Raw genomic sequence first — 22,725 nt, 5'->3', positions numbered from 1 at the left:
GTGCAGACGCTGATTCTAGGGCAGAGGTTGCTGAAGTCTAGGCCAAGGTTCACAGGGTCTTCTAAGACACAGGTGCTTCTTCTGGAGACTAAAGGTCCCAGCATGCCTGATTGTTTGGATGGTGATGGAGCGTTGCTTCCTGGGAGCTGTAGTCTTCTTTACCAGCACTAAATGAGAATGGGCACAGTCTACTCCAGGCAAGCTCAGACACTGTGGTGATGGGCGTGATATGAAAAACCAGAGAAGCTGCTGCCATGTTCAGTTCTGTTAATTGCCTCAGACCATCGCCCTCTTTCCCAGGGCCCCAGCTGACTTGCTGACCCTGTGTGCCCTCCTTCCATCCTGCCTGTCCCCAGAAACAGCAGCAGGCACTGTTGGGGAGGGGAGCCCTGGATACCAGCTAGCATCCTGTGACTTACGATAGCTTCTCCTGGAGTGATTCCTCTAGCCCTTACCCTTCCCATCTCATGAGCCTGTGGCATGGTGTTTTGGGGTGTGATGACCTTACAGCTGGGCTTTGGACGTGAATTTGGGCCTGGTGAGAGGTGTTGGACTGACAGCCTGGGGAGCCATAAGGAAAGCCTTGCCAAGGACACAGGTACCTGGGGGGGTTTCTAGCATCCACTGCTGGCCCGCACAGCATTTCATAAACCAGTCCTCCCCAGGCCCGTGATGGAGCTCTGTGTTCTCCCCACCTCACAGATGGGAAACCAAGGTCACAGGGAGCCAAGTGACTGCCCAACGGCACATGGGAATTGGCCTCAAGGCTGGGACTAGAACTCAGGAATTCCTGGTTCCCAGCCTCCTACTTGGTCCGCTGGACTCTGCAGTCTGACCATCTCCCCTGGAGCAGGCAGGAACTTTAATCCCCCTCTCCCATGGTGTGCAGGGATGAGATACCCAGGCTTTGAGCGCACTGAGTGTTTATCACTTACTAATATGTAAAGCACCTTGCACTGAACACTATGGAACGTGTGCAAACCTGACCGTCCTGATCAGCGTGCATCGTTCTGGGGCTGCCGCGTCAGGAAAACAGAGATGAGACGTGTCATCAGCACAGACTCGGTGCCAGGCACCGCGCAGCACAGATCTCCGGGGGCGGGGATACCGCAAGAGGGGCAAGGTGAGGCACAAGGCCTTGCTCTGAGACATTGTTCTGCGCTGGCAGCTGCTCAGGAGAGGGATTGTCCGTAGCTCTTTACACAGTGCTGAGCGCGCACATCTGAGCAGTCAGTAAGGTGTGATAATGAATGGTGGGGGGCCGTGGGGGCTGATCCTGATGCAACAGTAGTAAATATAAAATGGGGAGGTGTTAGGGCTGCTAATACAGCTCCTCATGCTGTCAGTCAGCAGGCAAACATCCGTCTGTTTGAGCTGGGCATTGTGGGGTAGGTCAGTGTTGTCGCTGCTCTGTGGATAAGGGAGCTGAAGTGCTGAGGTGGTGATGTGACCACGGTGACAGTAGCAAAGGACCCAGCCCATCAGGACATGCCAAGGTGGCGGCTCCCAACATTGGGGCTGGATAGTGGGACTCCACTCCCCTTCTCTCCGCCTGCTGTTTCGGTCTGTCTGGCCTGCCAGGATGCATGAACCTGGGGCCTGAGTGCTCCTCCTTGGTGATGGCGGGTGTTGGGTCTGAGCTGCTGCTGCTGACACCGTTGCTCCTGTCTGTCCAGAGTAGCAGGTGCTCTCCCCGTAGGCTGTAGGTCTGTGGATCCTTGACCGTAGCCTCAGTGCATTACCGTTTGTCTCAGTCCAGCAGCCAGTTTCCTCCGTTCACTTTACGCTGCTGTCCTGCTCTTCCCCCGTCCTGGTTCTTTTATCATGCTGGTCGCTCTTGTGGCCCGAGGGGCACTGAGATCCATCAGCTTCCTGCCTGGCATTCACAGTCCCCTCCTTGCTGCCTTGCGTCCGTAAGTCTTATAGAACCAGAGCAGGCTAGTGGATGTCTGCTCTTTCGGGGTATGCCTCTGCTCCAATTAGACCTGTGGCTGGTCTGTGCCAGCATGCTTGGGCTAAGGGGATGTTTAATTGTGGTGTAGACATTCAGGCTTGTCTGGAACCCCCCATCTCACAGGGTCCTAGAGCCCAGGTTCCAGTCGGAGTCCGAACGTCTATATGGTAATTAAACAGCCCCTTAGCCTGAGCCCCTCGAGCCTGAGTCAGCTGCCATGGGCCAGCCATGGGTGTTTAATTGGTTATGTCTACACTGCAACGTGTCCCTCTCCATCATCGTTTGTTCTGCGGGTCACCAGCCAGCCATCCCTGTGCATCTGTCTCACCTGCGGGAACATCTCCCAGCTTGTTAGATATGACTCCCCACTGCGTTTCTCCCTGTGTCTATCTTTGGGAGCATAGGAGAGACATGAGGTTCTCTAGAAGGGACTCCATTGGCCTTGGGAGGGAACAGGGTGTGTTGGATGGGGGTATCTGACAGTATCCTGGGGCCAAACAGTGTTTCGTCTTGTAACAGCTCCTCCTTCACTGCATCCCCAGGCTCCTTGCAGCACTCTGAGTGGGCAGAGTCACCACGAGCAGCTGGCACACAGCGTTGGTCCACCCTGGCTCTGCCCTGCTTGTTTCTTCTCCTTCCTGGATGTGCTCAGCCCCACCCACTCCTGTCTGTGTTGCTCAGCGGTGAGAGGAGCCGCAGCCCATCCTGTTCTCCCAAAAGCCTCCAGGGAGTCTCCTGACCTTTTTGTCTGTCTGGCTCTTTCCACATCCATCTCTGAGGTTCCGGTTGCTTCTGAGCCACATTCCTCCCTGCTCTCCCATCTTTGTTCTTGCAGGTGCCTAGCCCTGGCACCTGTGCTGCTTGTGCACCCTCCCTGCCTCCCATCCTGGAGCTGCGGGCAGAGACCACCCTTAGTGTTCCTCCGCTGACCTGGACCATGATCGAGTGACAGACTCCACACAGTGAGTCACTCACCTCCCCAAGGAGGGCTGGTTCTGGCCTCCTGGGAAGCAGGGACTATGTAACTCACCTCCCCAAGGAGGGCTGGTTCTGGCCTCCTGGGAAGCAGGGACTCTGTAAAAGATTTGGGGTCTGGTGGACAGTCTACTCCTGGGGGAATTCTGCGACACTGCGCATGCACAGAATTTATGTCCCCCACAGATTTCTTTGCTTCCCTGCAAAAAAATGACTTTCTGAGGGGGAAGCAAAGGGAAGCCACAAGAGCAGTCATGCGACCGTCCCTAGCAGTATGTTTTGGGTGCCCATGGCAGCTAGCAGAGAGGTAAATCACAGTAGGGCGGGGGGAAGGATCGGGGAAGACCTGGCTGGTGGCTCCTACCCTGTGCCGGGCTCAGCTGGTAGTCTTGGCTGGGCTGGGTAGGACAGGACTTCCTCTTCCCCGGCACGGCATCCAGGGCAGACCCACCCCCGGATTTCCCTCCCAGCTGTAGGAAGCTCTGCAAATTCCACCCCAGCTTCCTGCACCCATCGCTTCTCAGCTGCAGGGGAAGGGATCACTGTACCGGAAGCTGCTCTCCCACCTGCCCAACAGCATGCATCCAGACCCCCGCATACCCAGACCCTCCCGCTGAGCCTCACACCCCCATGACGAGCCCCACTCCCCCTGCACCTAGACCACCCCGATGAGCCACCCGCACCCGGATCCCCACCAGACCGAGCTCCAACCAGCTGCATCTAGATTGCCACCCCACTGAGCCCTACTCCCCCAGCATCTGGCTCCCTCCACACCCAGACCCCTCTTGACGAGCTCTATCCCGCCACATCTGGGACACACACTCCCTCACTGAGCCCCAACCACCTTCACCTGGACCCCCCTGCAGCGTCCCATTACAGTTGGATCCAGAACCCCCTAACAAGCCCCTGTGCATCTAGATCCACCCTCACCTGGATCTCCCACTGAGCCACCTACACCCAGATGGCCCCACACAGAATGCTCTCAACCCACACCTGGATCCCCCCACACTAAGCCCCTCCGCACTTGAATCCTTCCAGAGTGGGCCTGCCTGCCCGCACCTGGCACGGAGGGGCAGGGCACGGCACTGGGGTGTTTCTGGGGCAGGGCCCGGTCCTTGCGCTGTGTCATGGTTGGGTGCAGCCTCACCACTGAGTCCGTGTTCTGGGGGAGGGCTGCAGAGTGATCTCCCACCTCTGTGCAGCCAGTGCCCTGTGCTCCATGCTGCAGCCTCCACATTTATTTGACAAAATGAGCAGAATTTTAAAATACGGTGTGCAAGATTTTTTTTTTTTTTTGCTTAGAATTTTTAATCGTTTGGTGTAGAATGCCCTTGGGAGTAACAGTCAGCGGATTCTATTCTCCTTGTACCTTGTTTGCAGCTTCAGATAAACTTTTCTGCTTCTCCACCCCGTTGTGATTATTGGGTGATGCACACCGGGCAACGAACCTTGCTGTTGTTCGCCTCTGGCACTGGGTGCTGGCAACAACCTCTTACCACGACAGCCCCACTAGGCATGGTATGTTGGCATTTCAGACTGTCAGGAGCTTCATTCAGAGAAACATTGGGTACATCTACACTGCAGTTAGACCCCTGCGGCTGCTTGTGCCAGCCAGCTCGGCCTACGGGGCTGTTTCCTTGCTAGACACTCAGGCTGGAGACTGGGCTCTGGGGCCCTGCGAGGGGGGAGGGTCCTAGAGCCCGGACTCCAGCCTGAGCCTGAACATCTACACTGCAGTTAAACAGCCCCTTAGTCTGAGCTCCCGGAGTCGGCTGGCACTGGTCAGCCATAGGTGTCTACTTGCAGTATAGGCATACCCAATGTGGCCTGGGAGCCCAGGACTCCTGGGTTCTGTTCCCAGCCCTGACACTGACTTACTAAGTAATCTATTCTCTCTGCACCTTACTGTCCTTCTCTCTAAGAAGGGGGGAGTAGTGCGTGCTTTGCTAGCTTGTGTGAGGTGGGACAAGGATCTCTGTAGCAGGAGAGCACATTATCTATTGTGGCAGTTTGCAGCCCTCTGTGCTTTACCAATGAACGGCAGCATTGACGAGGCAAGTGGCTTCGTGTCCCTCACCCTCCCACTGGCAGTGGTGCCAGGGAGGAGAGCAGTGCTGTGTGGGCTGACCTGGTAAGGGACTTGCTTAGAAACTGCTGGCTCCAGCATCTCTGCACAGACTAGGGGAGCCTTGGGAACTGCAGGCAGCTCCTGCGTAGACTTAGGGCCGGTGTGGGGAGAGACTGACTGAACTGGTGCCAATGAGAAGGCTGGGGTGGACCTACCTCCAGCGGTTGGAGAAAGGGGCGGAACTGGGTCTCTCCATCTGCCCAGCCCTTTCCATAGGCTGGGGGATATTACTTCATTTTTTGGTCTCTTTCTGCTAGTAGGATGACACATCGCCACTCCACGCCAGCATGTGGGGAGAATGGGAGCCAGGAGCTAAGGCTCGCCGTTTGAAATGGGCAGTTCCTGTCCCCTGAGAAGGTGCTGGGTGGATCACTTGGTGTCCTCTTTTGCTGTTCTTGGTCTGTCCTCTCCAGTAACCAGGCTACTGGATTCCCATCCCAGAAGAGGAAGCTTCTCTAGGAGAGCAGGCTCAGATCTTCCCCTGGTGGAGTGCACACAGATTCTTTAATCAGAAAACCCTTACGCTTTGCTGCTGGGTTGCTGGTCAGGGAAGATCAGATTGTCCCTCATTGTTCAGCCATTCTTTCTCTCCTGATAGTTAGATAAAGGATCTGTCCACAGTTCGATTGCGCTGGAATTTGATAGCAGGGCTCAGCAGAGAGCAGCCTCCTTTATACTGAGGCTCAGTTAGATGAGAATTTGATCTTCCATCAGGTCACTCAGGGCAACAAAATCCATCTTCTCCAGCACAGAATCCTAATGTCTCGCTTTGGGGTGGCCAGCTCTCTGCCTGTCATTACATGTTGTCTCAGTGCTCGTCGCTTAGTGCAGATTCCCCAGGCCCAGTCTCTCCTGGGTTTTGCCATATGGTAAAGGCACACTCCCCTGTTTTATTTTCATAGGTCCCAAGGCCAGAATGGACCGTTATGATCATCTAGTCTGACCTGTATAACAGGCCAGAGAGCTACCCCCAAATAATTCCTAGAACAGAGCTTCTAGAAGAACATCCAGTTGTGATTTTAAAATTGCCGGTGATGGAGAATCCACCATGACGCTTGGTAGATTGTTCCAATGGTTAATTCCCCTTCCTGTAAAAACTTAGGCCTTATTTCCAGTCTGAATTTGTCTAGCTTCAACTTCCAGCCATTGGATGGTGTTAGACCTTCCTCTGCTGGACTGAAGATCCCATTTGTAACTATTTGTTCCCCATGTAGATACTTAGACTGGAATCATCACCCCTCAACCTTCTTTATTAAGCTAAATAGATAGAGCTCTCTGGGTCTGTCACTAGAAGGCAGGTTTTCTTGTCCTTTAATCATTTTCGTGGCTCTTTTCTGAACCTTCTCCAGTTTATCAACATCCTGCTTGAATCATGGCCACCTAAACTGGACACAGGATTCCAGCAGCAGTTGCACCCAGTGCCAAAGACAGAGGTAAAATTACCTCTCTGCACCTACTCAAGGTCCCATTTATGCACCTCAGGATCCTGTTAGCTCTTTTGGCCACAGCATCCCACTGCAAGCTCGTGTTCAGTTCATTATCCACCATAACTCCGCAATCTTTTTCAGAGTCACTGCTGCCCAAGATAGAGTCCCTATCCTGCAAGTGGGGCCTGCATTGTTTGTTCCTAGATGTGTACATTTACATATAGCTGTATTTAAACACTGCATTGTTTGCTTGTACTCAGCTTACAAAGCAATCCGGATCGCTCTGTATCAGTGACCTGTCCTCTTCATCATATATTGCTCCCCCAATATTTGTGATCTGCAAACTTTATCAGTGATGATTTTGTGTTTTCTTCCAGGTCATTGATTCAAATACATTAAATAGTGTAGGGCCAACACCTGGCCTTGCGGGATCCCACCAGAAATATGCCCACTCAATGATTCCCCTTTCCCAGTTACGTTTTGAGATCTATCAGCTAGCTTTAATCCATTTGAGATGTGCCATGTTAATTTTCTATCTTTCTATCCTTGTCCCTGAGATCTCCACACCAGTGTGGTTTGAGGAGACCACGTTGCTGTTTCTGGGTTCTGGGAGGTCTCTAAGTGGTTTGCAGAGGGGTCTCTTCTTGGTCTTCAGGGTGAAGGCTGCTTTTGAATCCAGCAGAGCCCTCAGCCCGGTCCTGCCAGCTCCATGGGCTTGTAAAGAGTCTTTCAGCATTTTAAAGGCTTGCCAGAGTCATGGCTCTGAAACAGGAAAGGGTCTGTGGGGGAAGCACATACCTCTACTCTTCATCCTGCCCTTGGAGCCTTCACTTGGAAAGTCCTAACTCCTTTGCCATAAAATCTCAGCCTTCAAGCACGTTATCGTTCTTTGCATTTCCTTCTCTGACAGAAGACAATAAAAAGCCCCCAGTGAGCACTCTGCTCTGGTCCTACCCGTACTTCACTGGCCATTCCTCGTTCATTGGCAGTGGCACTCTCAAGTAAGGGCTGGGGGTGCTGGACCCCGCGTGGAGCTTGTGTGTCTGCATGTTCTCTCTGGCTGGGTGAGGGTGGTAGGGGAGCGCGGAATAGCTGCATCTCCAGATATTGTGCCTCAGTGACCAGGTAACTGACAGACTGCATATTAGCCTCCTGCACTGCCTCTCTCTGGGGGCCCATCAGCTGTTCTTCCCTGTCACTTCTCGCTTGTCGCCATGGTTATAATCCCTTATTGGCAGCCCTGAGTAGATTGACAAGCGTGGAATTGCTGCATGGTCTGGAATGCTGCTGTGCCGGGCAGCTATCGGGGGCCTAGGCACGGGAGATGGGTACGCATGCAGTAGTTGATCCTGGGAAAAGGGGGCCAGCTCGGCAAGAGGGGCAAGAGAGCCCTCCGTGGCGGCCTGGGGAAGGGAGAGATGGGACAGGAAGCATGCAGTGCCTTCTCTGTTGTAAAGCACTGCTGCACTGCGCATGCAGGAATGCCGGCTCAGAGAGCTCTGTTAGTGCCAGCTGTGGGGTGCCCGTAATTCAGGTGTGGCAGGCACTGCCCAGGTGCCATGACCTCCTTGCTGCAGCGTGTGTAACCCTGATGATGTTGCTCCCTGGAAACTTCACTCACTCCCCTACTTGGGGGCGCTGGTGCAAACAGTGTCCATGTGGTGTGGGAGCCGTCTGCCTCAGTGCAGGTGCAGCAAGTGTGAGTCTCCCACATGCAGCGTGGTGTGTAATGGTGATGGAGGTGCGTGGTGTGCTGAGTGGGCATGGCGCCAGGGGATGCCACCCCTGCTCTCAGGGCGCTGTCTCTAGGCTTGGGTGTTCTGCTCACGTGGAGTTATCAAGTGGCTTTCCATTACAGATGGCCCAGAAAGTACCCCCCCACTCCCCGGAGCTCCCTGCTGAGCAGGACTGGGGAGTCAGCGACTGAGGGGCAAGCGTCTCCTTGATGTACTCGAGGGATTTGTGTGAACGCTGACTGGTGTGCTGCTGCTGGAAGGCAGGCCCCTGCGTGTGAGCTGCCTGAGCCTCCTCACAGGGCCAGTGTATGGTGGCTGGGGCTCTCCCCAGAGCTGCTGCCAGCCCACCCTGCCTGGGGAGGTGAGGAGCATGGCAGAGTGATCCATGGCTCCTCCATGCACACAGAGTCTGGAGGGGAGGATGATTAAACCCACCCCCCCTCTGCTTCTTCTGGGGCCAGAGCTCCCATGGCTCCTGCCCAGGGCAGCACGTGCTGCTGGAGAGTTTTTGGGGAGCCTAGAGGTGACAGAGGGCCGGGGACTACCCCCTCAAGCCTGTTCTGTATTGATGCTGGTTCTGGGCCCCTCTCTCCTGCTGCATGGGCTCAGCTGTGGGAATGGTCCAGGAGGGCCTTGGGTCCCGCGTGGCCTTCCTGCTCAAGCCCATCTCCCGCTGATGGGAGGAGAGCATCCCTCTGGGGATGAGGAGCCAACCACTGGCTCGTCTGAGCCAAGAAGGAGAACATAAGAACGGCTATACTGGGTCAGACCAAAGGTCCATCTAGCCCAGTATCCTGTCTTCCGACAGTGGCCAATGCCAGGTGCCCCAGAGGGAATGAACAGGACAGGGAATCATCAAGTGATCCATCCCTTGTCACCCATTCTCAGCTTCTGGCAAACAGAGGCTAGGGACATCATCCCTGCTCATCCTGGCTAATAGCCATTGATGGACCTATCCTCCATGAATTTTATATAGTTCTTTTTTGAACGCTGTTATAGTCTTGGCCTTCACATCATCCTCTGGCAAGGAGTTCCACAGGTTGACAGTGTGTTGTGTGAAAAAATATTTCCTTCTGTTTGTTTTAAACCTGCTGCCCATCAATTTCATTTGGCGGCTCCTAGTTCTTGTATTATGAGAAGGAGTAAATAACACTTCCTTATTTACTTTCTCCACCCCAGTCATGATTTTATAGGTCTCTATCATATCCCCCCTTAGTCGTCTCTTTTCCAAGCTGAAAAGGCCCAGTCTTTATTACTCTCTCCTCCTATGGCAGCCATTCCATACCCTATATCATTTTTGTTGCTCTTTTCTGAACCTTTTCCAAGTCCAATATACCTTTTCTGAGATGGGGCGACCACATCTGCACGCAGTATTCAAGATGTGGGCGTACCATGGATTTACATAGAGACAATATATTTTCTGTCTACTATCGATCTCTTTCTTAATGATTCCCAACATTGTTCACTTTTTTGACGGCCGCTGCACATTGAGTGGATGTTTTCAGAGAACTATCCACAATGACTCCAAGATCTCTTTCTTGAGTGGTAACACCTAATTTAGACCCCATCATTTTATATATATAGTTGGGATTATGTTTTCCAATTTGCATTACTTTGCATTTATCAACACTGAATTTTATCTGCCATTTTGTTGCCCAGTCACCCAGATTTGTAGCTCTTCGCAGCCTGCCTGGGACTTAACAATCTTGAGTAGTTTTGTATCATCTGCGAATTTTGCCACCTCACTGTTTACCCCTTTTTCCAGATCATTTATGAATATGTTGAATAGGACTGGGCCCAGTACAGACCCCCTGGAGGACACCACTATTTACCCCTCTCCATTCTGAAAACGGACCATTTATTCCTACCCTTTGTTTCCTACCTTTTAACCGGTTACTTTTAACCAAAGACTTGGCCGTGTGGTGGGTGGGAGGGAGGGAAGGTGAGACCATCTCCTGGCAGGGGACAGGGCCTGTGGGGTGGGTGAATGTCTCCTTGTACCTGATGCAGGCTCTCCTCTGCTGGCAGGTACGTGAACACCCTGTTGAAGCTCATCCCCCCTGTGCTGGGCCTCCAGGAGCAGCTGCGCCAGGCCGTCCAGGGTGGGGACATGGAGACGTCGCATGGGATCTGCCGAATTGCTGTGGCCCTGGGAGAGAACCATTCCCGGTGAGTTGGGGATCCAAGGGCTTGGCATTGCCCTGGAAGTGCCCATGCTCTTGTGGAGGGGGAATGTTCGCTTGGGCTGATGCCATGATGTCCACTGGGGATGGGAGAGTGGGTACTTGGTCTCTACTGCGCCCCTCCTTATCGCTATGGCTGGGCAAATCTGCATGGTGCTGTGTCAGATTTCCTGGGGGGAGGGGGAAGGGGGAATGTCGCCTTCAAATGCTGAGCTGAACGGGCCATCCCCTGCTGCTCCTCCCACCTCGCCTCTGAGTGTGTATGGAGGAGCCCACGGGACCTGTCATCCTCCCCATCCCCTCCTGGGGCAGCCTGCTGCACTGGTTAGCAGGCCTGTGGGCATACCGGGTTCTTCACTAGAAAGGAATTTTAAGGGGGACTGAGTCCAGACTAGCCAGCTACACCAGCACAGCCTCACTTCAGAGATTGTGCCCAGCCATGGTGGCATATCCGTGCTCTCGGTGGGGCTTGGCCTTGCCCTGGGTCCTTATTAGTGTAGGGGCCTGTTATATTCATTTAGATGGAATATATGGGCCCAAAAAGCCAAAGATGTTAACTAGGGCTGTCAAGCGATTAAAAAAAATTAATCACAATTAATCGCGCAATTAAAAAAATTAATCATGCAATAAAACAATAATAGAATACCATTTATTTAAATATTTTGGATGTTTTCTACATTTTCAAATATATTGATTTAAATTACAACACAGAATAAAGTGTACAATGCTCACTTTATATTTTTCATTACAAATATTTGCACTGTAAAAAACAAAAGAAATAGTATATTTCAGTTCACCTAGTACAAGTACTATAGTACGATCTCTTTATAATGAAAGTTGAACTTACAAATGTAGAATTATGTACAAAAAAAACTGCATTCTAAAATAAAACAATGTAAAACTTTAGAACCTGCAAGTCCATTCAGTCCTACTTCAGCCAATCCTCAGACAAACAAGTTTGGTTTCAGTTTGCAGGAGACAATGCTGACCATGTCTTGTTTACAATGTCACCTGAAAGTGAGAACAGGCGTTCGCATGGCACTGTTGTAGCCGGCATCGTAAGATATTTACGTGCCAGATGTGCTAAAGATTCATATGTCCCTTCATGCTTCAACCACCATTCCAGGGGCCATGTGTCCATGCTGATGACGGGTTCTGCTCGATCACGATCCAAAGCAGAGCGGACCTACGCATGTTCATTTTCATCATCTGAGTCAGATACTAACAGCAGAAGGTTGATTTTCTTTTTGGTGGTTCGGGGTCTGTAGTTTCCGCATCAGAGTGTTGCTCTTTTAAGACTTCTGAAAGCACGCTCCACACCTCGTCCCTCTCAGGTTTTGGAAGGCACTTCAGATTCTTAAACCCTGGGTTATGTGCTGTAGCTATCTTTAGAAATCTCACATTGGTACCTTCTTTGTGTTTTGTCAAATCTGCAGTGAAAGTGTTCGTAAAACGAACAACATGTGCTGGGTCATCATCCGAGACTGCAATAACATAAAGTGTATGGCAGAATGCGGGTGAAACAGAGCAGTGGACATACAATTCTCCCCCAGGGAGTTCAGTCACAATTTTAATTAATGCATTATTTTTTTTAACAAGCATCATCAGCATGGAAGCATGTCCTCTGGAATGGTGGCCGAAGCATGAAGGGGCATATGAATATTTAGCATATCTGGCACGTAAATACCTTGCAATGCCGGCTACAAAAGTGCCATGTGAACGCCTGTTCTGGCTTTCAGGTGACATTGTCAATAAGAAGCCAGCAGCATTATCTCCTGTAAATTTAAACAAACTTGTTTGTCTTAGCGACTGGCTGAACAAGAAGTAGGACTGAGTGGATTTGTAGGCTCTAAAGTTTTACATTGGTTTGTTTTTGAGTGCAGCTATGTAACAAAAAACCCTACATTTGTAAGTTGCACTTCCATGATAAAGCGATTGCACGACAGTACTTGTATGAGGTAAATTGAAAAATACTGTTTCTTTTATCATTTTTACAGTGCAAATATTTGTAATAAAAAAGTAGTAATATAAAGTGAGCACTGTACACTTTGTATTCTGTGTTGTGATTGAAATCAGTGTATTTGAAAAAGTAGAAAAACATCCAAAATATTTAATACATTTCAATTGGTAGTCTATTGTTTAACAATAATTAATCACCATTAATTTTTTTAATCAGTTAATTTATTTTAGTTAATTGTGTGAATTAACTGTGATTAATCGACAGCCCTAGTGTTAACATGACCCTGAAACTGTCCAGCATTAAACAGTGTTAAACAAGGGGTCAGGGTTTGCTATCCAGAGACCTCGGACTGCTCTGTCCCAAGGCAGACACCAGGAACAACCCTTCAGCCTTTCGTTAAAGATACAGGAAAAGAAGGAAAACCAGTTGAAGCCTTTGAAATATGAAGTATTTAGTCAGGTTTTCGTTGTAACAACATCCCTTGTTTTAGAAAGCCCCCGCCCCCTCACTCGACATCCTGGTAGATGGTGTCAGAGACGGGAGTAACTGGCCTTTTGGGGTTAGTGGAGCTGGCATGGAGCTGCTGCTGTTGAAGTTTGATCCTGTTTCCTAGAAGATGAAACCAGACGAACACACATAAAAGTGGGAGAGAAAAGAGCAGCAGGGAGAGAGGCTGCAGCTCCTGTCTATGATATTGACGCTCTTGCATCCTCACTGCTGGAGAAACACAGGCCCAGCCCACAGGCATATCAGCCACTCCAAGGCTTGGCAAACTGGTACCGGCATCGGGCTATTTAGGGCATTGATTTTAGTTGCTTCTCTGGTCGCAAGCTTTCAGCAGCATTGCAGAATAAGACAGTATTGGCCGGCTCAGCCAAACTCTGCTGAGCCAGAAGGAGAGCTATAGGAGAGAGAAGAGATAAAGTGGGAAGAGAGAGGATACATGGGAGGTATGATAGTCTCCGTCTCAGGTGGTGGTTGGGAGATTAGCCAGAACCATTAGAGACAGAGGTGGCAATGTCATCTGGGTGCCTCTCTCTGGCCTGGCCTGGCTGGGACGTCTCTCAGGCCCAGGATGACAAAAGTCTGTTCCCCCCACCCCGCCCCCCGCTTAATGTTAGGGTAGATCCTGGGATCCCCGGAGACGGTGGGAGTGGCAGCCATGATAAAGCTTGTTTCAGCAATTGTCAGTAGACAGCTTATTCTTCTGCTGATGATTTTCCCCCCGAGACTTTTCTCTGCAAGCACCTGAGGGGAGTGGTGTGTGGAATAGCCCGTCCCCTCGTTATTTTGTTCACCAGTTAGGCCTAATTTCTGATACACCCATTTTGGCCTTTGATTTCTGGTCTCGCGCTGTTCTTGTGTACCAGCCGGGCTGTTAACGCAGTCCTCGAGTTCCAGTAGGGGCCTTTTTGTTTGGAGTAGTTTCGGCTGCCTTGCTGTTGGCACCTTTCCCCAGCAGCATTTTTAGTGGTGGGCTATTGAAAGTCTATAGCTTCCACTCGCTCCTTCTGTGGGCCCAGTTATCACAGCAGCCCGGGTGCCCTCTGCTGTCCCCCCAGAGCCCTGCTGGACCAGGTGCAGCATTGGCAGAGCTTCCTGGCGCTGGTCAACATGATCATGTTCTGCACTGGTATCCCCGGGCACTACCCTGTCAACGAAACCACCAGCTCCCTGACGCTCACCTTTTGGTACACGCTGCAGGTGAGTGACCGTCCCTCGTGCAGTGGCAGAGCTGTGGGGAAGTGGGCAGCTGGCTGGGGGTCCAGGCAGTGCCCAGGTCACTGCCATGCTCCCTGCTCTATTAGCACCTCAGAGCCCACACTGCAGCCCTGCATCTGTTTGGAAGGGGGGGCGAGAGCTGGGAGTCCTGCCCTCCCCAAGCATGCATTGCACTGGGCAGTTGTAGCCTGGAGCAGCTCATGGCCAAGTCAGGGCTCAGCCTCCTCTTGCAACTAAGTGTGGCTCGGTGGCAGAGCTGAGGGGCAGGCCCATGCGTGCAGGAACACACGACACTGCTCTCTGGCCCGGGGTCGCTGCTGTGTGAGCTAGAACACTGGGCGTTCCCCCACCACGTGGTCCCAGGCATGTCAGGGGAACTCAGTGGGCACTGGCTTGGTGAGGGACTGCGCACAGATGGGTATTGGGCTGCCTCCTCGTTTATGGCTCGAGCGCTGCACCCAGGCATTTACCCTCCATGTGAATGTCTGAAATGGGCCCTTTTCCCTGCAGTACTGCCCCCGTCGGGGTGTGGCTGAGCAGAGCTGGGAACAGAGCCCGGCTCCAGCCGGGAGAGGTTGCGGGGGGACCTGCTGGGAACTCACTGGGGCAAGTCACCGGTCAGCCATGGTAGAGGAGAGGCACGGGTCTGCTTGTCCTTCATAGAACTCCTGCCATGGCCGCCAGAACTTGCGGAGAGGGGCTTGGTGTGTGCCAGCCGGGGGCTCTCTGGGCAGGCCTGTCCTCTAAGTGTCTGCCTCCCTGCAGCTCTGCATGGCCAAAGTTTGGCCCCAGCAGTTCAAAGCCGTTGCAAGAGGGTGAGATTAGGAGCATGGGCCCTGTGACTCGGTTTCCCCACCCCCACATTCCCTTGGGGTCTGAGCTGGAACAAGTCTCTTTATAATGAGTTGCTTCCCCCGCTGAAGCAAGATGAAAGAGGCCAAGCACTTCCAGGGCCTCATTAGCATGGCTAATTAAAACTTCACACCCCCGCTTTGCCCAACAGCAGGCCTGATTGTCCAGCCCCTGGCTGCGTCTCTGGCTGCCAGCTGCAGAGGGAGTTGGGGTGACACATTATCTGTTGTTGGGCCTGCAGTCTTGTCTTCTCCTAAGCTGAAGAGGCTTCTGGCTTGGCCTCCAGGAGCACCGCCTGTCTCCTGGAGCCGGCCTGTTAGAATCTGATGGCCTTACCCCTGGGCTGTTTGGGGTCAGTGCAGGTGGCACGACTAGTGGACAGGGCTGGAATTTGCTACAGGTCTCCCTCCTCCTGGGCTTTTGCAACCCCCCTTTTCCTTGTGATGACACATCAGCTCAATGCAGAGGCTCCAGACCTTAGAGGCCTCCACGCCCTGGCAGGCTTTGCTGACTGCCTCACCCTGTGTGTGCCCTTCCCTTCCTCCGCCCCAGCATCTACGTTCGGATGAGAAACAGTCAAATGAAAAAAAGTATCATTCAATTACATCACGTAATGGCAGACAGCTGAAAAGTGACACGTTTTTAAAATGCTTATATACCAATGCTAGGAGTCTAAATAATACAATGGGTGAGCTAGAATGCCTCATATTCAGTGAGAATATTTATTTAAGAGGCATACAGAAACTTGGTGGAATGAGGATAATCAATGGGACACAGTAATACCAGGGTACAAAATCTTTCAGAAGGACGGAAGAGGTCGTGCTGGTGAGGGAGTGACATTAGATGTGAAAGAAAGTGTAGAATCAAATGAAGTAAAAATCTTAAATGAACCAAACTGTACCACAGAATCTCTATGGATAGTAATTCCATGCTTGAATAATGAGAATATAGCATTAAGGATATATTACCGACCACCTGACCAGGATGGTGATAGTGACTGTGAAATGCTCAGGGAGATTAGAGAGGCTATTAAAATTAAAAACTCACTAATAATGGTGGATTTCAACTATCCCCATATTGACTGGGTGCATGTCACCTCAGGATGGGATGCAGAGATGAAAGTTTCTTGACACTTTAAATGACTGCTTCTTGGAGCAGCTGGTCCTGGAACCCACAAGAGGAGAGGTAATTCTTGATTTAATCCTAAATGGAGCACAAGATCAGGTCCAAGAGGTGAATATAGCTGGACCGCTTTGTAATAGTGACTATAATATAATTAAATTTAACATCCCTGTGGCGGGGAAAACACCATAGCGGCCCAACACAGTAGCATTTAATTTCAGAAAGGGGAACTACACAAAAATGAGGAGGTTAAAGAGAAACTAAATGGTACAGAGCCTGCAAGCTGTATGGAAACTTTTTAAAGACACCATAATAGAGGCTCAACTTAGATGTATACCCCAAATTAAAAAACATAGTAAGAGAACCAAAAAAGTGCCACCCTGGCTAAACAACAAAGTAAGAGAACCAGTGAGAGGCAAAAAGGCATCCTTTAAAAAATGCAAGTTAAATCCTAGTGAGGAAAATAGAAGAGAGCATAAATTCTGGCAAATGAAATGTAAACATATATTTAGGAAGGCCAAAAAAGAATTTGAAGAACAGTTAGCCAAATACTCGAAAAGTAATAGCAATAATTTTTTTTAAGGACATCTGAAGCAGGAAGCTGCTAAACAACCAGTGGGGCCACTGAACAATCGAGGTGCTAAAGGAGCACACAAGGACGATAAGGCCATTGCGGAGAAACTAAATGAATTATTTGCATCTGTCTTCACGGCTGAGGATGTGAGGGAGAGTCCCAACCCTGAGCCATTCTTTTTAGGTGACAAATCTGAGGAACTGTTGCAGATTGTGTTGTTATTACAGGAGGTTTTGGAACAAATTGATCAGTAATAAGTCACCAGGGCCAGATGGTATCACCCAAGAGTTCTGAAGGAACTCAGATGTGAAATTGCAGGACTACTAACTGTAGTCTGTAACCTATCATTTAAATCCGCTTCTATACTAAGGGACTGGAGGATAGCCAATGTGACGCCAGTTTTTAAAAAGGGCTCCAGAGGTGATCCCGGCAATTACAAGCCGGTAAACCTGACTTCAGTACCAGGCAAACTGGTTGAAACTATAGTAAACATAATTTGTTGGGGAAGAGTCAACATGTTTTTTGTAAAGGGAAATCATGCCTCACCAATCTACTAGAATTCTTTGAAGGGGTCAACAAGCATGTGGGCAAGGGGGATCCAGTGGATAGAGTGATTTAGATTTTCAGAAAGCCTTTGACAAGGTCCCTCACCAAAGGCTCTTAAGCAAAGTAAGCTGTCATGGGATAAGAGGGAAGGTCCTTTCATGGATCAGTAACTGGTTAAAAGATAGGAAAGAAAGGGTAGGAATAAATGGTCAGTTTTCAAAATGGAGAGAGGTAAATAGTGGTGTCCCCCAAGGGGTCTGTACTGGGCCCAGTCCTATTCAACATATTCATAAATGATCTGGAAAAAGGGGTAAACAGTAAGATGGCAAAATTTGCAGATGATACAAAACTACTCAAGATAGTTAAGTCCCAGGCAGACTGTGAAGTGATACAGAAGGATCTCTCAAAACTAGGTGACTGGGCAACAAAATGGCAGATAAAATTCAATGTTGATAAATGCAAAGTAATGCAAATTAGAAAACATAATCCCAACTATATAGCTGTTACCACTCAAGAAAGAAATCTTGGAGTCATTGTGGGAAGTTCTCTTAAAACATCCACTCAATGTGCAGCAGCGGTCAAAAAAGTGAACAATGTTGGGAATCATTAAGAAAGGGATAGATAATAAGACAGAAAATATCATATTGCCTCTATATCAATCTATGGTACGCCCACATCTTGAATACTGCATGCAGATGTGGTCGCCCCATCTCAAAAAAGATATATTGGACTTGGAAAAGGTTCAGAAAAGAGCAGCAAATATGGTGAGGGGTCTGGAATGGCTGCCATATGAGGAGAGATTAATAAAACTGGGACTTTTCAGCTTGGAAAAGAGACGACTAAGGCGGGATATGATAGAGGTCTATCAAATCATGACAGGTGTGGAGAAAGTAAATAAGGAAGTGTTATTTACTCCTTCTCATAACACAAGATCAAGGGGTCACCAAATGAAATTAATAGGCAGCACGTTTAAAACAAACAAAAGGAAATATTTTTTCACACAACGCACCTGTGGAACTCTTTGCTGGGGATGTTGTGAAGGCCAGGACTATAACAGGGTTCAAAAAAGAACTATATAAGTTCATGGAGGACAGGTCCATCAATGGCTATTAGCCAGGATGGGCAGGGATGATGTCCCTAGCCTCTGTTTGCCAGGAGCTGGGAATGGGCGAGAGGGGATGGATCACTGGGTGATTCCCTGTTCTGTTCATTCCCTCTGGGGCACCTGGCACTGGCCACTGTCAGGGACTGGGCTAGATGGACCTTTGGTCTGACCCAGTCTGGCCGTTCTTACGTTCCTCCGAATCCTCCCAGGACCAGTTGTGGGGTGAGCCGATGACTGGGGTAGCGGTCTTGGGAGCCCTGGTTTCACCGGTGGTTCCTTGGCCTCCTTTAGCACACAGCCAGCGGCATTGTTGTCGTCCTTCGTGTATCGTGGCTAGGCTGAGCCCGCGAGGCTCCAGCGCTCAGCCCCCCGTGGTAGGGCTGGTGAAGAACCTGCACGGGACAGCGAGATCTGAAGCTGGGCTGCTGATCCCCTGCCACTCCCAGCCCCTTGTGCTGCCATGTTGGCCAGTACCTCTGTGCTGAAGCAGGGAGCACAGCTCCTAACTTCCCGAGCAGTGCGTGCCATGCATCCTGCTGCCAGCAGCCAGATATGGGGCAGGAGCTCCCCACTGCTGTCCCGACCAGACTGCCTGAGGCTAGCCCTCACAGCTTCGGAGACCCCTGGGACCTGGAGCTCCGGCTGATGGCTGAGCTCCTTGGCCTGATCTCTCTCTGGCTGTTGTGTGGAGGCAGGGCACAAATGCACAGGGCCATGGGCTGTGTCCCTGCTGGTTGACGTGCCCTAGCCACTCTGCAGTGCAAGCCGCGCTTCCCTTGTGTGGCAGTGAGGAGAGACAGCGGGTCCCTCAGTGGCGCAGGATTAACCCTGGACTGGGATGTGCCCTGGTGTCTGCCTGCTGTGGGAATATGGCCCTTTGCAGGCAATCTCTGCATCTCTCCAGGAGACAACTGTGCTCAGGCACTGGGGTCTGTCCTGACTGCGGGGCGAGCGCCCCAGCCTGCAGCTCCATGGCAGTATTCACCAGGCGCCAGCCCCTCTTAGCAGGTGTCACAGGAGAGCACAGCCCACATCTTGCTGTGGGAGTGGGGGTGGGGAGAGCCTGAGGCTCTGTCTGCCCCTGCTGGGAGTGGAGCTGAGCAAACGCTCCTGTCTGCCTCTGTCCCCCGCTGGAAAGAGGCAGCAGAATGTCACCACCAAGGTAATGGTCTATTTTTAGCCCCTAGTTCAACCTCTGTGCTCCTTCCTTTGCTTTCTGCTCTGCAGCTGCCAAGGTGCTGCTGATTGTGGGCGGGGGAAGGGGGGTTGTCAGCTCAGTGCTGGCTGCTCTGACGCCAGCCAGGGCTCAGCCAAGTGGCTGGTCTCCAGGCAGCCCCAAGGGAGAACGTGGAACCCTTGACCTTTACTTTGAGTCCACGTCAGCCCCCTGCTGTCGCTCACAGAGTGGGGAATTCTCGGGGCTTGGGTCTGAGGGTGCTGCGAGGAGGAGGAAGTTGCCCCCTACCTGGGGCAGAGTCGGCTGGGTCTTGTGAGCCTTCCCTGAAAGCATTGGCTAAGCAGAGTTTGCATGCAGGGGGAGTGTGTGCCCTGGATCCCGAGCCTGGAGCCCAATGAAGAGCATGCCAGGGGGCGTGACATGGGCCATGCTGTGGGCTGTGAAGGCCAGCAGGTCTGCCACGGCCCTTGGCATCTCCTCCAGGGACACGGCCCCAAGAGCTATCCTGGGCTGGGGCTCCAGCAAGTTCTGCCCAGGCCCTGCCAGCCCCTGGAGGGGCCTGTTCCTCCAGGGCCCAGATCCTGCCAGCCCCTGGAGGGGCTGTGTTGGTGAATCTCCAGCAGATCCCTCCTAACCCTGGGGAGACAGCTAAGGGATCCTGGGATGTCAGTGCTGTTGGACCAGAGGCGGGCTGCCGCCTCCTCTCTGAGGTGTGGTTTGTGTCTGCCCTCCCAGGACGATATCCTGTCCTTCGAGCCCGACAAGCAGGCCGTGTACCAGCAGGTTTACCGGCCCGTCTACTTCCAGCTGGTGGACGTGCTGCTGCACAAGGCCCAGTTCCCCTCCGACGAGGAGTACGGGTTCTGGTCCTCGGATGAGAAGGAGCAGTTCCGGATCTACAGGTAGGCTGGGGCCGTGCCATGGGGGGTGCCAATGCCCCTCCCTGCCTGGAATCGTTTCCCCTGGGGGTGACGGGAGGAGAGCATGCTGTTCTGTGCCCCTAGGGGCGGTGTGCATAACAGGCAGCGGATGGCATGGGATAACCGCCTGTCTGGCAGGGTGGCCTGACCTCTCCAGGAAATGCAGAGCCCCCGGGGGATCCCTGTGGATGGTCAGTGGGCACTTTGCTTCCTCGGGGAGGAGTGCAGCGTGAACCTCTCTGGGGGCACAAATGGCTCTCTTGGGGAAGGGACTGCGGGGGTGGGTTGGGGTTTGGAGCTGACCTTGGGGTGCTGACGGCTCGGAGCGCCTCCCAAAGCGGCTGGGAGATGGTAGAGCAGTCTGTGACGGGAAGGGCAGTGCTCAGCGGTGTGATTCAGATGGGTGGAGGCACTGTCCCCCTTCTCCCCTGCCAGGGACCCAGAGGGCAGAGCTCTTTGGGTGCGGGGCGCTGCCGACAAAGTGCCGGGGGAAGGTGGGCAGCGCTCGGTGACTCCCATGGAGGCTTCCCTCCCCCAGGGTGGACATCTCCGACACCCTGATGTACGTGTACGAGATGCTGGGAGCGGAGCTGCTGAGCAGCCTCTATGACAAGTTGGGCCGCCTCCTCACCAGCACAGAGCAGCCGTCCTCGTGGCAGGTAAGCAAGGAGCCGCGCTGGCCCCTGGGGCCTGGGTCCCCCTCTTTGGGCAGGGCTTGGCAGAGGAAGGGAGAACAAAAATACCAGCCTGCGTGGGGACCGAACAGCCGAAGCCGTTACCCCCGGGCGTGTGCTGGGGGGCATCCGGAAGGGTGCCCAGTGCCTCGTCTACAGGCTCACCATAAACTAGTTAGGCAGCGTCGGGGCCGGGCCAAGCCAGCTCCGGTGCTGCGGCATGGGAGCTGAGGGAGGGCCAGGGCGCTGCTGTGCGCTCATCCGCATGTATCGTCAGCCCGCGAGCTCTGTCAATCGCACCTCCTTCATCACTGTCAGCCGGCGGGAGTGCTGATTCGCAGCCCAGCCACTGCCAGCACTGATGGCTGCAGCCTCCCTGGGCGGGCTGCCCCTGCTGCCGGACTGTGTCCCACCTTCCCGTCTGGTGGTCAGTGTCCATCCGGAAGGACTGCGGGCAAGTGGCCAGGCCCCTGCTCGGGCATACAACAGCGATATGGAGTGAGCAATGGCTCTGAATCACGCACCCAGGGTAGGGGCTCTGGGGGCCCAGCCCTGCCCTCAGTTACCATGTTTCTGTACTGACGGACACAATGTAGACATTGTCAGGGGTCAGAGCACCCTAGAGGCTTGAGCAGCTGGGAAGGGGGTAGTGGGGCTTTTGGCTTGTGGGGTCAGCTGGCTGTTTCTGCTAAAGGGGTGTTGCCACCGACGGTCCCATCTCTCCAGGGTTGGCTATGTGCCCTAATGTAATGAGAAGGTTAGTGTGTAGGTGGGCGCCAAGGGAAAACAGCATGGCCCACCTACACACTAACCTTCTCACTACATAAGGGCACATAGTCAACCCTGGAGAGATGGGACCGTCGGTGGCAACACCCCTTTAGCAGAAACAGCCAGCTGACCCCACAAGCCAAGAGGGCAGCATTCTTCCTAGGGAGAACACTGGGGACTCTGCTTTTCACAGCCTAGCAGCCCTGCAGCCCCCTTCTAGCCCAGCCCTGGATTCCCCCTCCCCCCACAGCTCTGCTGGTGCCTCTCCCTCCCTGTGCGCAGCCCCCTGCTAGCCCAGCCCTGGGCTCCCCCACAGCTCTGCCAGTGCCCCTCACTCCAGACCCACAGCCTCCTGCTAGCTCAGCCCTGTGCACCCCCACAGCTCTGCCAGTGCCCCTCACTCCAGACCCACAGTCTCCTGCTAGCTCAGCCCTGGGCACCCCCACAGCTCTGCCAGTGCCCCTCACTCCAGACCCACAGTCTCCTGCTAGCTCAGCCCTGGGCTCCCTGTTCTCCCCCACCTCACTTGCAGGCAGTGAAACCAGGAGTCCTTTTGCCCATGTGGGTAACTGTTTAACCCTCTGGCTGAAATTCACTCACCAAGCCCCAGCAGCGTGCAAAGGAGCTGGAAGGTGCTGCAGATCTCAGCACAGGACTGGAACCTGGGTGGGGTGCTCCTAGGGGTGGGGCAGGGCTCTGACTTGGTGTGTGTGTCTGCCCCGGTAGCACACGGAAGCCTTACTCTACGGGTTCCAGTCCATCGCAGAGACCATAGACGTGAACTACTCTGACGTGGTGCCGGGTCTGATTGGCCTCATCCCCCGGATCAGTATCAGCAACGTGCAGCTGGCCGACACTGTCATGTTCACCATCGGTGAGATGTCTGGAGGGGAGGTGCGCTC

General features: G+C 52.6%; 1 protein-coding gene across 4 annotated transcripts in view; it reads left to right on the top strand.

The window, feature by feature from the left end:
• Positions 1-22,725, top strand: part of IPO13 (importin 13) — a 65,040-nt gene that overhangs the window by 22,416 nt on the left and 19,899 nt on the right. For all 4 annotated transcript variants that reach the window (XM_037906558.2, XM_043520909.1, XM_043520910.1 and 1 more), the window contains exons 3-7: positions 10,249-10,389; positions 13,926-14,067; positions 20,197-20,363; positions 20,920-21,040; positions 22,550-22,697. In XM_037906558.2, coding sequence (XP_037762486.1) covers positions 10,249-10,389; positions 13,926-14,067; positions 20,197-20,363; positions 20,920-21,040; positions 22,550-22,697 — 719 coding nt within the window. The remainder of the gene's footprint in view (positions 1-10,248; positions 10,390-13,925; positions 14,068-20,196; positions 20,364-20,919; positions 21,041-22,549; positions 22,698-22,725) is intronic.

Source organism: Chelonia mydas, chromosome 8, assembly GCF_015237465.2.
Source record: "Chelonia mydas isolate rCheMyd1 chromosome 8, rCheMyd1.pri.v2, whole genome shotgun sequence".
NCBI lineage: Eukaryota > Metazoa > Chordata > Testudines > Cheloniidae > Chelonia > Chelonia mydas.
The sequence above is the reverse complement of the archived record's forward strand: the minus strand, read 5'-3'. Positions and strand labels throughout refer to the sequence as shown.